The 18455-nt window shown below is 42.3% G+C and overlaps 1 protein-coding gene across 1 annotated transcript in view; it reads left to right on the top strand.

The window, feature by feature from the left end:
* The window catches only part of TSHZ2 (teashirt zinc finger homeobox 2), a 210291-nt gene that overhangs the window by 114645 nt on the left and 77191 nt on the right, over positions 1-18455 (top strand). The window contains exon 2 of the mRNA XM_050982001.1: positions 12924-16002. Within this exon, the coding sequence (XP_050837958.1) occupies positions 12924-15994 (3071 nt within the window). The 3' untranslated portion in view covers positions 15995-16002. The remainder of the gene's footprint in view (positions 1-12923; positions 16003-18455) is intronic.

The following is an 18455-nucleotide window of genomic DNA, read 5'->3' as shown; positions in this document are numbered from 1 at the left end:
CTCTTTGTAACCTTTGGGGTTTGCTGGTGGTGACATTAAAATCTTCTGTGCCTGTTTAGCTGTTCAATTTAATGGAAGACAAATTCTCCCAAAGGTTTAATTTATTCTCACAAACTGAAATCACTGCATTCTCACCATGGGAAATGGCCTTAATTTTCCCAGCCTTCAGTATACATCAAGCATATAATTCATTTCTCCCCCCTCAATACTTCGCTCATTAGAAAACAAAGTTTTTGATATTTAAATGTTACATGGTTTAAGTTGAGAAGCAGATTTCAGCCCTGTAAAGTGCATTTGCAGACATGATTGCCTTCCTGACAGCAATGGGTTTATGCAGGGTGGAACAGAAAAACACTTGAATTTTTGACCTTTAATTGTCTGCTTCCTCCAGTGTCGCATATGTCACATTCCCACATCAGCATTTTCACCAGTGTCGAGGAGAAAAGGCAAAAAATGGGGAAGGAAGAGGAGACAGAGGTGAAACCACCTTGGGGCAGTTGATGCTGGTGGAGGAGACTGCATTGTGTTGGGAAGAAGATGAATTTCATAGGAGAGGCTGTCTCTGAACCACATGAGGATGAACAAATTAGGAAATAATATGGGAAATCATCTTTTCTTTTTCTTTTTTTTTTTTTTTTTTTTAAGATTCATTATAACAGAGGAGGTGAAGTGGGAACTCACTGTTTCATTTCCAAAGTGGTGGGCAACACTTTGCCTTCCACAAATTGGAATTAATGCACCCCCAATCCCCCAAAAAATCTTTGCAGGAATTAATGGTTGGGCTCAATGGCCAAAGGTGTCTTTTCCAACCTAAATGATTCTCTGATTCTGTGATCTGTAGGTGCCCATCAGACAAAAAGAAACAGCACCAGGAACAAGAGAGAGCCAAGAAAAACAAAACATTGAGCCAATTCTTCCTCTCTCTAAATCCTTTTGCTTCAGAAGAGTCAAGCCAGTAAGAAATTCAGCTTCTTGTACATGGAAAAGTTAATATATCCTTAACATCTGAAAAATTATTAGAAATGAAACCCTTCAGAGTCAGGCTTCTCTCCTCAGCTGCACAGACCCCAAGAGCTGGTGGAATCAGGCTGCCCCTGACACTTCTGGCTGCTTTTCCTCCCAGTGAGTGTTTAAAGACTTGTGTGAAAGGGGCAGAGACTAAAACATGGTAAATTCTTAAATAATGGATTAAAAGCAGTTTGAGTCCTTCTGCAAGTTCTCCCTTTAAACATGTTTTTCTCTGTTTGTGCAACCCATTTCCATTTTGTGAGGGAACCGACTGCATGGAAGGAGCAGTAAAATAAAAATCAAAAAAAATAAAATCACAAAATTGAAAAATTCAGCTACAGACTGGTCAAATTCCAGCTGTGCATTGGTGGATACAGCAATTAGCCCATGCAAATAAGGGAACTGGGAGTTGTTCAAGACAAACCTTGTGCAGGTATTGGCTCGGTCTGTGGCAGGCTTTGCCTTCATTTAAATTTTAGATTGATAAACACATTAAAAATGCATATTTTAAGGTGTTATTGCTGGTAGAAAGAGAAAGAAAACCAGGCCAAAGTGCTTTGAAAGGGAAGTATTGTTTGGATTTGAACCTAGTGGATAAACTGAAAATGTTTAGACAGTCTGTAATGAAGTGTTGTTGGCCTCTGGTCTGTAATAAATGCTTCAATTTTATAGCTCCAAATCAACTTTACCCATAAAATCCTAAGGGACTTTCTCTACTTAACAAATCAAGTAGGGCTTGGTGTCCACAGCCAGACTATCCTGGTGTGTTGTCAAAAAGCTCTGCAGAGCTACACTTGCACAGTTCCCACTGATAAAACCAGCAGAAATCACAAGGTTTGCTTTCACATTATCAGCACTCAGTACAAAACCTGTGCTAGATAAGGTGCAAGAGATTTTTTGTCATGAATAATCAGATGTTGGTAGCAAATGGATTTTCTTGGTTTGAATCTAAGCCTCAATAAAATGATTGGGTGGGTTTCTGTTCAGGAAGTCCAGTTGGTGTGCGAGTCTTATTGTAACTCCGTGTACTTCCCACTCTATTTCTTATTTCAATTATTGCTCCAGGGGTCTGTTTAAAATCTGAGTGCAGATCCTGTGCCACATTCCCACAGAATAAACAAAGTTCCAACATGGATGGAATTCAATGTCCAAAATTCCCTGTAATGTTCCTTGTCCCAGCCTCTCCCTGCATCTCTCAGAAAGCAGGCTGGGCTTTCTCTCTAATTCTCTCCAATAATCCTGCTCTGCTCATCCTCCTGCTTCCCAGGAGAATTTTGAAGGAAAACCTTTCAGATTTCTGTGTTGCTGTGGAGGTTGAAGCCCTGCTCACGTTGAAGGGAACCCTCTCAGAGCGAGCTCTGCCCTGCACTGCTTTGATTGATTTATTTCCTGCTGCTTGTACTTTCACTGATCACTTTCTGATTGCTTTCCCACTTCCATCCATTTCAGCTTTTCCTCTTTTTCCAGCCATTCCTTATGCCTCCTGCTCCCACCTGATGGATTGGCTGCTCAAGGAGTTGATCCTGACCTGGCATAGGCCATTCCACAGGAAATCAATGATGCCACACAGACAGCAAATGATGCCCTAATAAACACCCAGGCCCATTTGCTCCTCTGCCCAAGGGCAGACCTCCAGGGGTGGGGTCCCAGTTGAATGCTGATGAAATGGAGGAGGGAGAAATTATAATAAAAATGGGTAAATTTGCTTTTTGTGTGGATTTAATCACTTGGAAATTCTGCACTTACCCTTGGGATTACTACAACAATAATAACTGTATTTTAATTCTGTAAACATTTTTAAATAGCCCTTTTTTAATGGCTTATTTTATATATATTTGGACTTGCCTGCAGCAGCAATTCATCCTTCAAAGTCAGTATTCTGAGTAATTTGGTAGAGGTCAGATGCCCTCTGCTGTGTTTCTTTCTAAGTCTGAGACGCTCCAGAAAAAAAAAAAAAAAAAAAGTGGGGCAATTAATAAAGTTTTGTATAAAGTTGTGTTACTCTGCTGGGTAATAGGGAGTTGGGTCATAGTTAATCCATCCTTTCAGCTCTTTCAGGACTTCAGTCTGGATTTTTGATCACTGGAGTGTTTTGTGACCTCCTGCAGGCCTCAGATCCACTTCTGCTGGAAATAATAAATGGCTTTTTTGTACCCTCTGAGGTCCCTCTCTTCAGCAGTGGTGACATCATGGTACCTGTGCTGGAGAAGTTGTTTCTGTCAGTAATGACCTCTCTGATTACTGGGGTTTTTGCCCATAACTCAGAGTTGTTATTTCTTGCTGAGATTCAGGAAAAGCTGAGCCAGTGCAGCTGCAGCCTCCTGTTGCTGCTGCCTATTTTTTCATGCTCTGTCCCAAGTGATAAATGTCAGATATCACTTAGGACAGGGCAGGAATGCAGACTGAGACTGGGGTGATTATGATCTGTAAATGATCTGTGCACTGGCCCTGGCTCTCAACCCTTCCTTGGATCATTTGAGACCCAATTTAAAAGAACACAGCTTAATATTTGGGTTTCAGTGATTTTTTTTTTCTTCCCTTGAAATTTCCGTTATTTTATGAATCTTGATAGATACTTGGACACTGTGTTTATTTTCCATATCAGCTGGAAGTTTTTCCTTTTGACATGGATTGATTTGTTTTGCACAAGTTTCTTTGCAGAGCAGAGTCAACAGTACTAATTTTACTACTGAAAATTATTAAAATTCTTACTATTAAAAGGTCTTTATATCTGCAAGGAGACTGTGGGGCAGCATCTCAGAATTGAGTGGAAAGTGAGAGGAAAATGCTGGAGTGAATCAAAGCAGAGAGCTTTTGGGGGAAAGAAGAATTTAATTCCACATTGGTAGAAGATTTTGGCAGGGTAGTGCTGCTGTTGGAGGCAGTAAATAACAAAAGAGCAAATAAATAAATCAAATCAATAAATGATGAAATAACAGAGGGAATAATAAACACGCAGTGTGTTTACATTGGTATATCAAGAGAGTGATAGGAGCTGATTCCCCCTGATCCCAGGCAAAACCACTTGCAAGTTCATGCTCCCAGAGCCACCTGAAGTTGTGCCTCTCAGAGAGAATATTTCAGTCAGGACCTTAAAAGCTTTTCCATTTTGAAAGGGATTTCAAAGGATCACTGATTCTTTTCCCAGTTGCTGCAGCCTTGGCTGTGCTGGCTGGAGGAAAAGCAGGATCAGACCCTCTGTGTGCCCCTTGCCTGGCAGAGAAATACCCAAATATTGTGCAGGTGAATGGAAATTGTCCATATTTTGTGTTAAATGCTCTTTTGGATGGCTGGTTTAGGCATCCCTCCTTCTGCAGAGGGGGACAGCAGTGGTGATCCCTCTCTGCCATGCAGTGCCTGCAGGAGGAGAAGCTTTGCTGCAGTGAAACTCAGTTTGTCACCTGTGGCTCTGCTCTCCCCACAGCCCGGGCTGGGTTCTGGCTCTTGGCTGCTGTGTCTGCACGTCTGAAGGAGATGTTTTGACCTTTCTCATCTCTGACTGGTGTTGCAAAGATGGAGTGATGTAGAACAGAGATTTTGTGACAGAGTAATAATAAGAAAGAATCTGACTGCCAGTTGCTCATTACTGGATCTCTTTTAAATGCCAGAACCTTCTATGTTTGCCTTCAAACAACACTGAGCACCTAAATCACCATGGTAAACAGATATAGAAAGAGACAGAAAGGTTAAAAGTGTACTCATAATCTCTTGCTTTTCCTCCTAAACATGTTTGATAGCAATATTGTTTCTTAAAAACAATATGACCTCATTTGTAAAGCAATATTCATGCTAAACTAGTCAGCTGTTAAATATACCCAGCACTGTGCATTATGATGAAGCTAAACCAGAATTTCAATTATTTTCTGGACACATTTAAAATTATAATACTTTACTGGGTTAGTGTTATAGTTCATCCAAATTACTCACAAAGTATCATATCAATCTCTTGCAAGTGCTTATTGCTTACATCTCTGGGAAGTTGGTGGAAGGAAGATGCTGTCGGGGGTAATGACCTTCATGCTGCCTTAGTGCTCTGATGGTGATGTGGCTAAAAGTGCAGGCAAGCTTAATGGTCAAAAGTCAATGTTTGCTGGCCATCAGATTTGTCACCAAAGAATCAGAGTATTCATTTGGACCAGCACAGGCAGCAGGGTGTTCCTGGAAGGAAAATAAAGAGGGAAATCAACCGCTTGATGATCTGTGTATTCTTCCCTTAATGCCGTGATCCCGGCAAGGGAAAAGTCACACTTCAAAATTATTTGGAGTTTTTTATTGCTTGGAATGCAAGATCAAAACAAAGCAGGCAAATGAGGAAGACAGATTTCATTACACTCCCACTTGCTACTTATGTACCTTATCTAAAGAGATGTTGAGAGAGAAATGATGCTGCAGCATTTAACCAGCTCTGAGTAACCAGCACAGATTTATGAGTGTCACTGGCAAGTCTGGCTTAAAGCAGATCTTACTGGAGCTGCACTGGGACTGAATATCCATAAGCAAATCCAAAGGCCCGCTGCTCTTTAGACAAATGTTATAGTAGCATGCTTTTAAAATTTGTTAAATATTATTAAAATAACTCACATTAAATATTATTAAAAGTAATATTAATATTTTCTAAAATCAGGTCAGCTAGAAGGTTCTGGGCAACGCTTTATTGCAAGGGGCTTGTCTTTATGCAGTATCTTCAGCAGGGCAGGAATTCTGAGCTTTAATAGAACATGGGGCTTAACTTCTTCATGAGCCTGAGTACTCTGTTGGATTTAGCCAAGCTGGTCTGTTTGGAGTTGGACTGGCCAAGAAATAATCAGCCTTTTCACAACAGTAATCAGATAATTTGTCTCTCCATCCCACTATTGATCAGTTATTAACAGGAACAGCCATTTCCCAGCCTAAACAGCCAAACCCAGCTGTGTGAAGGGCTGGTTCTGCAAGCTCTTTGCACACTGAGTGCAGCAATGAAAAGGAACATGATCCTGTGGATCTGTTTTTAGGATAAACTCTGTGCTCTCAGGCTGAGTTCTCCTCTCTGCCCAAGTGCCTCTCCAGGGGAAGTGTTGGTCGTTGATCTCTCAGGGTTTATTGCATGTCCTGTGTCCTCCTCCACCTGCTCCAAGCCAGGCCCAGCTCTTTTCCAGGAGAATGTGCTGTCCATCAGATAAGCCATAGATTCAATAGAAACAATCCAAAGATTTATTTTTTGTTTTAGGATAACAAGCAAGTCTCCATAAACATAATCCTTGTATTCTTTCTATTTATAATTGTAGTTAATATAAATGTACTTCATTACTGGAGAGCAGTCTTCACGGCCATACAATAGCAAACAAATTCTTCAGAAACATCTTTAATTATTCATTTGGCTGCACTATATTTTATGCTACTTTTCATAAATGTTAATCTTTATTATTGCCCTACCAGGAAAAAAAAGAAAGGAGGAAAGAAATACCTGTTATTAAATGACCTATCAGGCTGACATGGATAAATGTTGGTAGCTATTTAATTGTTTCCCATCTGCAGTTTTATACAGTTTCTATCAAACTGAAGGGTAATTTTTTTAGTAGCTGCTTATTTTAAATGTACAAAACCCTTGTGTGTAATTCCATTAGCTGCCCTACAGCATTGCAATCTACAGTTTCCCTGAGGCTGTTGTGAAATATTGATGAAATCCTTGCTTTTGTGGCTTCCTCTGATACACTAAACATTTGTCTGATGTTAGTTGAACTTGAATGGATCTGTTCAGAGTTATATCAGTAGTGACTTCAAAGGCTGTAAGGCTGTTACAGTTTTTTTTACAAACTGAAGTTTCAAAGCCTTACCATGTGGTACTTTAAAAAAACAAAGTTCATATCAAATGAACCAAAGTGTTAGCAATACACTGGTAAGACTCATTACAATTTCAATTTCTATAGATATATATTTTTTTGTGATTCTGATTGGTAGCTCATGCCATTGAAAGAAATTTAGATTGGTACTTAGGGCAACCCAGGATAATGAAAGAGAGAAAACATAATTTGAAAGTTGGATTTTAAATGAAGTAATCTATAAATTTACAAAGCCACTCTGCCGTTTTCTACAACCATAAATAGGACAAGAGAAAACAGAAGAAAGGCAAAGAGAGACAAAAGTTTCAGACTTCTCTTTTCATCAGCAAAGTGATTTACAGTGGTGCAATTAAAGTGACTAATGAGGAAAACACACTTGCTGCTACTGTATGCCTTGAATTTTTCAGGCCATGCTGCATCTTGGAGAGCAGCCTTTGTGCCTGCACCAGGAACTGAGTGGAGCTCACTGTTGGTGGGGACGTGTGACTGTGTGACACCTGCCCCAGACCTCACCTGGGGACGTGTGGCTGTGTGACACCTGCCCCAGACCTCACCTGGGGACGTGTGGCTGTGTGACACCTGCCCCAGACCTCACCTGGGGACATGTGGCTGTGTGACACCTGCCCCAGACCTCACCTGGGGACGTGTGGCTGTGTCACAAACCTCACCTGGGGACATGTGGCTGTGTGACAGACCTCACCTGGGGACATGTGGCTGTGTGACACCTGCCCCAGACCTCACCTGGGGACGTGTGGCTGTGTGACACCTGCCCCAGACCTCACCTGCTGAGGCCAGGACAGGAGTGTGGTGTGAGGGAGGGCAGCTGGGGTGGTTGGGGCAAGGAGGAGGTTGAGGTCTTTGCAGTCACAAAGTCTTTAGGAGCATCTTAGTTGGAAACACAGTCTGGGGGTCACCAAACTCCATCAGCTGGTTGTGAAAATGGCATTGTCAGTTCCAGGAGTTTGTAGAAAATAACAAATATTTTTAACAAGAGGCAAATGATGATGCTCAGAGCCCTTGTGTGAGGAACTGGAGCTCCTGGCCCCAACCGTGGTGGAATCCTTTCCTGCAGCAGCCAGGACTGGCATGGAATGGATTCAAACCGGCTGAAAGAATGCCTTGCTGATTTTTATTCAATAACTGCCTATGCAAACAACGCTATCCTTAAGGAAAATTATTCCAGAAAAATCCCCACAACAATTCCTTCTTTCCTCTGCCCTCAGCTCAGCAGCTCACATCAGCTCACCTCTCTTTTTGCTTGTGTTGGTTTTTTTTGCTTTATTATTGTTTTGAGTTTACGGGTCACTCACAAGCAGTTCCCTCCAGCCATTGATCATTTGGCTCATAACTGTGCAGGATGAAGTGCTAAGGACATAACCTGTTCTGGTTTGGCTGCTAAGAGCCCACTGAAACTCGGGGGTATTTTGCCTTCTTAACCAGTAGGAAATTGGATATTTAATAGAAAACTTTATAATACAACTCTAATTAAAGAACAACAAAATGAAAGCCCCAAATTGCTTCATTTCAGCATTGTATATAAATAATAGTTATGGCTTCATGGAATTGCCTTTGTGTGCTAGAATTCAGTCAGTGTGGAAGCCACTCTTTTCCTTGCTCCTGCAGGAGCTGCTCCTGTCCTCCTGCAGTGGAGGGTGGTGGGTGTTCCTTCTCCTACTCTGCAAGAGGCAGGAATTCATGCCTTGGTATCAGCTGCTGTAACTACTTGAAAAATAAATTTCTAGGGGAAAAAAACCTCGAAGAAATTTTGGGAAAAATCCCTCCTTTGAGGTGCCAAGTTGTTTTAGGCACAAAATTCTTCACCATGGTGGTGATCCACTGAGCCACTGCAAACTGAGAGTGGGTGTGATGGTAAATAGTAACAGCAACAAAAGCTGTAAAAAATGCCCCATTATGCAAATTAATGAACTGGCATCGCAGTGAAGGCTGAGCATCTTCAGCCTTTTCTGAGGACAACCAAAACCTTCCTCAGGCTGCAGCTGGCTTTGGAACTAAAACTCAAAGCCAGGATTTTCAGGCCAGGTGACAGAGATGTCCCTTTGTCCCTTCCATCCATCATTCAGAGCCAGGTGCTCTCTGTGCCACATTCAGGAATCTTGCCCTGTGATTTCTTTCCACATTGGAGAACTTAACAGGAAGTTATTTCAGTAGTACATAAGTTTTGAACATAGCCTTAAAAACTCTGAAATTCTACAATTCACTCCCTTATGACAAATTTCATATTTTGAGAGTTCTTTCCATGGAATTCCATTGCTTTTCCAGAATGTTTGATTGGTTTCAATGTCATTAAATTCCAAAATGTCTTTGATAAAGAGTTATGCAATGGAGTAGGGAACTATTTTTCCCCCAGCTGCCAATTTCTCTCCAGTTGATTTTCAGATGGCATGAAACTGTAGCTCTGAACTCCTACAAAGAGCCAGGTTAAGATTTGTCTGTGGGTGCTTAATGCAGTTCGACATCTTGGAGAAGGAGGAATGAGAAGTGGTCATTATCCATTATCTGCTTGGAACCTTGCAGAGAAAGAAACAGCTTCTGCCAAACACAAAAAGATGTTTGAGCTGAAGCCAGACAAGGAGGAAACAAGATCACCTTCTAGCACTGTGAGATTGCTTTCCTGATGATGTTGTTTCAAGGAAAACTGGAATGTGGATGGCTGAAAAAGTGCAGGTGGTGCCATGGGTTTTACATGGATTAGCAGAGTTGTTCTGGACAATGATTCACTGTCCCTTCTCTTGGCAGAAAATAAATTTTCCAGTCTTGGAAAGGAGCATGTATATATATATATATGTATATATATATATATATATATATATATATATGTATATGTATTTTAATAAATGTTTCTCTACATGGAAAAAGAGCAAATTTGAGTAAAAATTGCATCCACTGGTGGAAAAGTTAGCAGTCAGAATGAACACTTTTGACAAAAAGCTGTATTGCCACTCCACAATTCAGGTCAGGAGTGATGGATGATGTGGTGCCTCTCCCAGGGCAGTCCTGGATTCACCCCCCTGGGTGGGGGCCTGGCTTGGTGCTGTCTGCAGGGAAAGGTCCCAGCTCCAAGGGCATAGGCCTGGGTTTAGACCCAGTTTTGCAGCTGTATTAACTGGACCTGGTTTATTTTAGCTCCCCTGTGGAAATATTCCAGAAATAGCTAAAAAAATGTCCTTTTTGAAGAATGAAGAACCAGCTGTTTATTGCAGCTCTCATCCTAGAGAAGCAGGTTTCTGAGGTTGCCATGAATCCAATCACAAAGACACAGAGAGGAATTAAGAACCAAATAAGTTGGAATTATATTTTTTTTTATTATTATCTATATACTAATATCATCCTTACTGATGTCATGATTTTTACATACCCATCTTGAGGTCAATCAGCACTAAACCAAAGACTGCATTTCCATTTAGGAAGCCAAAAATCACTTCTGTTCAATGCTTTGAAGCTCCTGAGTTTTGTCAATTCTTAATGATATTGACATTTCAGTCTCCCACTTCTTCAGGACTGCACTTTTCCCATCTTACATCTGCCTGGCCTGTTTAATTTGGGTGGGAAAAATTCTCATCTAGGAAAGGGAGGAAGCATTCATCCAGTTACTGAGGTTGGATTTCTTTCATATTATTTCTTCCCGTAACACAGTTACACATGAGGATCTCAGAGGTTTGGAATGTCAGAATGAGCCTGGGGGAGAACTGGTGGGAAGAGAACAGGTCACTCAACAATTTATTACATGGACATCAGTGTGACGTGCAAAATTTATGCTACTTATTACAGACTCTGCATTTAAAGCATGTGGGTGTACAGCTATAAGACACTCTTTACTTCTAAAATAAATAATGCAAAGTCCACTTAAATTAATGTTATTTCTGTTAACCAGCTACGTCCCTTCATGTCCAATGAAATCTTACTAAAAAGCCCTGTTGGAAGAACACGAGCATCTCTTGTACCCGAGGTTGTCTCGCAGAACTGGTCTCCACTGTCCTTAAAATGCCCACAGCAATTTAAATCATTTACATAAACAGAAATGCTTTTACAAGGGAGGATACTGAAATGTGGTTTTAAAGCTGCCCAAACCCCTAAACCATTAAAACAGATGTGACTGATGGTTTTGTGAAATGTTGATGGTGCTTTCTGCACAGAGTCAGAATCCAGTGCCACCCCTGCCATGGGTGACCCTTTCCACTCTCCCAGGCTGCTCCAAGCCCCATCCAGCCTGGCCTTGGGCACTTCCAGGGATCCAGGGGCAGACACAGCTTCTCTGGGCACCCTGTGCCAGGGCCTGCCCACCCTCACAGGGCAGAATTTCCTCCACATATCTAATCTAAACCTCCTCTCTGTCAGTTTGAAGCCATTCCTCCTTGTGTGCCACTACAGTTCCTGATGGAGAATCCCTGCCTTCCCTGTAGACCCTCTGGAGATACTGGAACTGGTTACTTCTCCCACTTACATGAGATTGTGTCAGTATCTTACAAAGACAGCAAAAAAAAGAGAATTCCTCAGCACAAGTTACTCTTCTGTAAAGGTTATAGTAAACATGTCAATGCCTAATTAAGCAGCAAATTTTATCCATATTGTGGGGGATGTGCAGCTGTCTGGTACTTCTGCTTTTCCTGGAGAAGGACAAAGGATCTTGTGAGGAATAAATTACTGTATGTGTCTTCCAAAGGAAAATTTAACTGCCGGGGAAAAATGGGTTAGTGACACTCAAAGAATTGGTGCTGGAATGGAGAATCCAATTTGCAGTGACCCAGAGCTATGGGGCTGCTCTTTGTTGTTTTCTCTGATTCCCTCCTTGGATCCCCTCCTTGTTTTTGTTGTGTGCTGTGCCTGGCACTGGAACACGTCCTGGAGAGGAGCTGTGTGTCACAGGGTCACTGCTCCTCACCTGGGGACCTTCTGCCACCTCCATGTCCCTCCCTTCTCCAGCTCTAGGCCTGTGTGACCTGGGCAGCTCCTAAACTCATGGCAAGGGTGTGGGGAAGATGACACATGGATTTCTTAGCTCCCATCACAGAGCCATCATTTCCCTCTTCTTGTGCTGCACCTTCATCCAGGGAATGATTCCTCTGGTTCTGGTTCATCTCTTTGGCCTGATGGCAAACCTGTGGGAAGGGGTCAGGTCATGCAGGATAGATTGGAGAATGAAGGTTTTGTCCAGATGGTCACCAGAAAGGTGGAAAACACTTTCCTCTGGATTTGCTAGAAGGACATCTTTGGGGCAGGAGTACCAAATTCAAAGGAGCAAGTGAGCCAGGTTCTTAAAGAGACATAAAACTAATTTCAGATAATGAGAAGGAATTGGATTCTAAATAAATATACTCTTCCAGAATCAAGTGCATCTTAGTAATCAAAGAGTTAATTTGCCAAATAAAATCCTTCTGGATTTGTTCTACTTTTGCAGTTTAACTATCACCTTCGGTCTACCTCTGTCAAATCTTCTGTACCTTCCAAGGGCTCTTGCCCTGGAATTTATGGATTTTACTGCAGCACAATTTGCTTTTATGGTACACAGTACATTACTTCTATAAGCAAAAGGGTTTCACTTATGCCTATTAACACTTTCAGATGTTGTATTTTGACATATAAATTATTTGTGTACAACCTAAAGTGCATTTTTAGGTGATCAAGTAGCAAAAGGTTACTGTACCTAGATGATGCTCTGAACCAGGAAGATTATGGCACTTATTTTTCTTCTCTTCCTTGCAAATTCAACCCCTTCTCTCACTGAGGCTAAAAACAATTTCATACAATTGAAGCTTTTAGTATAAACTTTAAATTCTTACATACGAATTTTCCAACTGTCCCATTACAGGACAGTTAGAATTATACTCCCATGACAGGAAAATTATTAACTCAGGATCTCTGGCAGTTATAAAGAATTATGATCATCTGCCAACAAAATGCAGCAACCTTCACTAAAAAGAGACCTTGTTTGGCTTTTTTTCACTTCCAGAACTAACAGAAAACATAGTTATAGATTAAAACAAAATCCAGCAAAGAAAATACATAGTGAAAGCAGAAAAATGGAACTGTAACATTCTCCTTTAACAGGTTATTTCATATATTGACATTACATTTCAGGTTATGTCCAAGAGGAAGATTTAAAGGAAGAGGAAGATATAAAGGAGGAGGAAGAAGATGACGATGACAACAACTCCACTGCTCAGCTGCAGAGCAGCAATGACACTGGCACGGATGAGGAGCACGAAGTGGGTCCTGAGCAGAAAGGGAACTTCAGTTTCCAGAATTCCCCTGTCAGTCACATGTCCAACCAGGACGCGGAGAACGAATCGCTACTGAGTGACAGTAGTGACCATGTGGCAGATATCAAAAACATCTGCTCCAGGGAGCCCCAGGACCCCAAAAGCAGCACCCACCCCAAAGCCCAGAGCGAAGCACACGACTGCATGGATAAAATGACAGCAGTCTATGCCAACATCCTGTCGGACTCTTACTGGACAGGCTTGGGGCTGGGTTTCAAGTTGTCCAACTCTGAAAAGAGGAGTTGCGACAACAGGAATGGAGGGAACAAAGCTGATTTCGATTGGCACCAAGACGCGCTGTCCAAAAGCTTGCAGCAGAATTTACCTTCCAGGCCTGTCTCCAAGCCCAACCTGTTCAGCTCGGTGCAGCTCTACAGGCAGAGCAGCAAAATGTGCGGGACTGTGTTCACGGGCGCCAGCCGGTTCCGCTGCCGGCAGTGCAGCGCTGCCTACGACACCTTGGTAGAGCTCACGGTGCACATGAACGAGACAGGCCACTACCAGGATGACAACCACAAAAAGGACAAGCACAGACCTACCAGCTACTCCAAACCCCGGAAAAGGGCGTTCCAGGACATGGACAAGGAAGATGCACAAAAAGTTCTGAAGTGTATGTTCTGTGGTGACTCTTTTGATTCCCTTCAAGATCTGAGTGTTCATATGATAAAAACAAAACATTACCAAAAAGTGCCTTTGAAGGAGCCGGTACCAACCATTTCTTCAAAAATGGTCACTCCAGCCAAGAAACGTGTGTTTGATGTGAACAGGCCTTGCTCCCCCGACTCCACGACAGGGTCTTTCTCAGACACCTTCTCTCCCCAGAAGAACGCGAACCTGCAGCTCTCCTCCAACAACCGCTACGGGTACCAGAACGGGGCCAGCTACACCTGGCAGTTCGAGGCCTGCAAATCACAGATTTTGAAGTGTATGGAATGTGGAAGCTCCCACGATACCTTGCAGCAGCTCACAACCCACATGATGGTCACTGGCCATTTCTTGAAAGTCACAAGTTCAGCTTCAAAGAAAGGAAAGCAACTTGTTCTGGATCCTTTAGCTGTGGAAAAAATGCAATCGCTGTCTGAAGCACCAGCCAGTGACAGCCCTGTTTCAAAATCAACCAGTAAATCATCTGCAGAATGCATAGGTCCTGCCTCTGAACTTAAAAAAGAAAGTAAAAAAGATAAAGTCGATGATGCCAACAAAGATGAGAAAGCAATGAAAACTGAGGAGTATGAAGACACTCTTCAGAAACCCCTGGATCCCACAATGAAATACCAGTACCTCCGAGAAGAAGATTTAGAAGATGGTTCAAAGGGTGGTGGGGACATTTTAAAGTCCTTGGAGAACACAGTCACGACAGCCATCAATAAAGCTCAGAACGGAGCTCCCAGCTGGAGTGCATATCCCAGCATCCACGCAGCTTACCAGCTCTCCGAGGCAGCCAAGCCGTCCTTGCCTGTGGGATCCCAGGTGCTCCAAATCAGGCCGACCATGACCAATAAATTGAGGCCAATAGCGCCCAAGTGGAAGGTGATGCCTCTGGTCCCTATCTCAGCAAATGTGAGCCAGTGCACTCAAGTGAAGAAGGAGGCTGAGGACAAGGAGGAGGTACATAAGGACTTTGCTAAGGAAAGTGTCCAGGCTGAGCCAGCCTTACTCAGCCAGAGTGAGAGGGAACCTCTCCTCAAAGCTGAAGCCTCTGTGGAGCCAAAAAAGACAGAACCGTGTCCCTTGAAAGAAGAAGACAAAATTAAAGAGGACAGTGGAAAAGAAAAGCCAGTCCTCAAGGAGCCACCAGCAGCTTCTCTCAGTAATGGTTGTGCTGCTGCCAACCATTCCTCGGAGCTGCCCTGTGTGAACCCCCTGAGCGCACTGCAGTCCGTCCTGAACAATCACCTGGGCAAAGCCACTGAGCCCTTACAGCCTCAATCCAACTGCAGCCCCAGCTCTAGCACAATTTCCATGTTCCACAAACCCAATCTAAACATGATGGAGAAGCCAGTTTTATCTCCTGCTCCAACCCCACCAAAGCCTGCAAGCGTATCCAGGCACTATTTGTTTGAAAACAATGATCAGCCTATTGACCTGACCAAATCCAAAGGCAAGAAAGCTGAGTCAGCTCAAGCACAATCTTGTACTTCTCCACCTCAAAAGCACGCTCTGTCTGACATCGCCGACATGGTCAAAGTTCTTCCCAAAGCTACCACACCAAAACCTGCTGCATCCTCAAGGATCCCGTCCATGAAGTTGGAAATAGATGTCCGACGCTTCGAGGACGTCTCCACGGAAGTCTCCACTCTGCATAAAAGGAAGGGCAGGCAGTCAAACTGGAACCCTCAGCATCTGCTCATTTTGCAAGCTCAGTTTGCTTCCAGCCTCTTCCAGACATCTGAAGGTAAATATTTATTATCAGATCTAGGCCCGCAAGAGCGCATGCAGATTTCCAAATTCACTGGACTGTCGATGACCACCATCAGCCACTGGTTGGCAAATGTCAAGTATCAACTTAGGAAAACCGGAGGAACAAAGTTTTTGAAAAACATGGACAAAGGACATCCAGTCTTTTATTGCAGCGACTGTGCATCTCAGTTCCGAACCCCCTCTACTTACATTAGCCACTTAGAATCCCACCTAGGTTTCCAAATGAAAGACATGAACAGGCTGGCTGTGGAGCAGCAAACCAAGGTAGAGCAAGAAATCTCCAGAGTTTCAGTTCAAAGATCTCCTGAAACAATAGCTGGAGAAGAGGACACAGACTCTAAGTTCAAATGTAAGTTGTGCTGTCGGACATTTGCGAGCAAACATGCAGTAAAACTTCATCTAAGCAAAACACACAGCAAGTCACCAGAACACCATTCACAATTTGTAGCAGAAGTGGATGAAGAATAACTCTTAAGGTATGCATGCTCTATAGTGAGTTTTCATTTCAGCATTTCCAGGAGGCTCCGTCAGGCCCCGTGCTTTGGTAAAAGTAGGAAAACAGTATAAAATGCATCGTGTATGCTGCGCCGCTCCTCCCTCGCATGTACACATCCATTTTATAACGTTTTCAGGAAGAGAGCTTGGCCAATGCAAACCCACGCTGCCCTAGAGAGAAATGTTGCTGCTCGTTATTTGCAAAATAGCTGTTTGCCCATTTCTCTTTTGTTCCTAAGAATAAATCATTTCACATCCACTGCACTTTGGTGTGGAATGCAAGAACTAAGTGCTGCTCTTTGCAGTGAGAATGGAAAAAAGCAGATAAAGAGCACTGAAACCCAAAGGTTATTACCTCACTCAGTGCTGGCACACCAATAAATCTGATTTGGATGGGGAAAAAGAAGAAAATTCAAAAGTCAAATTAGCAAAATCTCAATTATTCTGAGTTTCTCATAATCTCAAACACAGCCTCGAGAATCTACAAATAGCTCTGAAAAGTTCCTATCTAGAAGTTCAATTATTCTTCTGTTGATATTTGGATGTTCAGTTTTGTAAAATATTTTAATATTTTACACTTACTTAAACACTTGCTACTGTGAGTAGCCTTTTTTGTCACATCATTTTAACCTCTCTCTCCATCATTCCTTTTTTAATCTTTAAGATGTTTGATTATATTTTGCTTCGTGTTGGTGGAAGTCAATCCATAAACATCACTGACTTCAGTGCAAGTTCTCGTATAACCTGGGGGAGTTACTGCTTAATTGAGATTTTTTACAAGCTTAATATTTCCAAGACCTGTTAGTAGGATACTGCTGTGTTAGTGTTGCTATTTTTTTCGCTGCAAGATACACCAGTTGCCACAACCAATGTTTATAACATGTAATGTAATATTCAGATGCCACACCATTTTTGCATTTTTAATTTTACTTGATTCACAAACTTGAATATTCTTGATTGAAATAAATATGCAGAACATCAACTAAAAGTCCAAATAGAAGTTTTTTGTTCTAACCAGATTTTTTTCCAGGAGGGCTCTGTTTAGCTGTTCCCAGCAATTCCTCCGGCAGACTCCGGCTCTGCTTGTGTTCACAGCACAACCACGTGCAGATCCAGGTTTTCTCCAAGGTGTTCATTACTGGAATAACATTCAGAAAATGAATTTGTCAGATGGTGAAAATTAAAGACGTGCTGTGAGTTGTCACTGATGCCACCTGGCTTTGTGGCCATCCCCTGGCTGATTGAGAGGACGGGGCTCAGTCCCCGTTCGGGGGAAGGTTTCCCATTTGTTTGCTGCAGATATTCATGTTCTAGGAAACACTTTCTGCTGCCAAAGACAGCACGAGGGCTCTGTGTCACTTAAGCTCCATTAAAAATGCTACTTTTGAATAATTTAAACCACTGATCAAGGGGTTACTTTGGGCTGGTACTGTAAGCTATTGCCATGGAGTATAATGTCAGTGTTCAAGTGCACTAAGATTTAAGTTTTGCATGCATCTTGCACGTGCTGTCTGCATTGGAGGAGATTTATGCTTCCTGCATATTTTAGCCAGCAAAATTCCATCTCACTCCTAAGGAGTTTGTTTTCTAAATAGGGCTAATACCCTAAAGTATCTGTTTGGGCACTTTAACCCAACATTAGAGCGTTGCTTGTTTACCTGGCCACTCCAAATCAACACCCCCGAGAGACTGGGTAGGGATAAACATCCCATACTTTGTTTCCTTCCCTACCACTTAATGATTATTAAGACTCTGCCATTCATAGTTTTCACACAAGAGATATGAGAGCAAACCAATAATTTGGGGACTATCAAACAAAAGCTATCTGCCAGATATATTAATACAACAGTTATTTTGGCACATTCATGGCTTAATGTGTGACAAATGTTTCAGATTTGGTCTTGAAAGCACCGTGTTATTACTCAGAGGCAAACCAAACACCCACCTTTGTAAACACGTTACTGTTGCTGAGGATTGGAGGAACAAATACAAAGGGGGAGAAAAAAAATCTCCAAGGGGAAAAAAAAAAGTGGTTTCTGCATTGTAATAACCTGCACGGAGACATATTATTCAGGTGATGTGTAACTACATAAATAAGGGACTGTCCTTCCTGTCTCTGGATGCAGAGAAATTGCTGTCCTCGTAATACTCATCCATTTCTAATTTATATCAAGATGCAGGTTGTATCTTACCTTTGAAAAAATATATTTAAATTGCAATGACAGAGTGATAGCACTGTTATCTGGAGCTATAATTTCAGTTGGTATGCATGATAGCACAAATTGTCTGAAATGATGGGGTATTTGGGATGGCATTGTAAAGATTTTATTACAGTTTCGGAGCCGAAAGCCTCCCTGAAGTTCTGACGAGGTTGGGAGTGGGGAGGCCTGAGTTTATTCATATGGATTCTTCAGAAATCTGCAAGGAGACTAAA

This window comes from Serinus canaria, chromosome 20 (assembly GCF_022539315.1).
Source record: "Serinus canaria isolate serCan28SL12 chromosome 20, serCan2020, whole genome shotgun sequence".
In the NCBI taxonomy this organism is placed as follows: Eukaryota; Metazoa; Chordata; class Aves; order Passeriformes; family Fringillidae; genus Serinus; species Serinus canaria.
The sequence above is the reverse complement of the archived record's forward strand: the minus strand, read 5'-3'. Positions and strand labels throughout refer to the sequence as shown.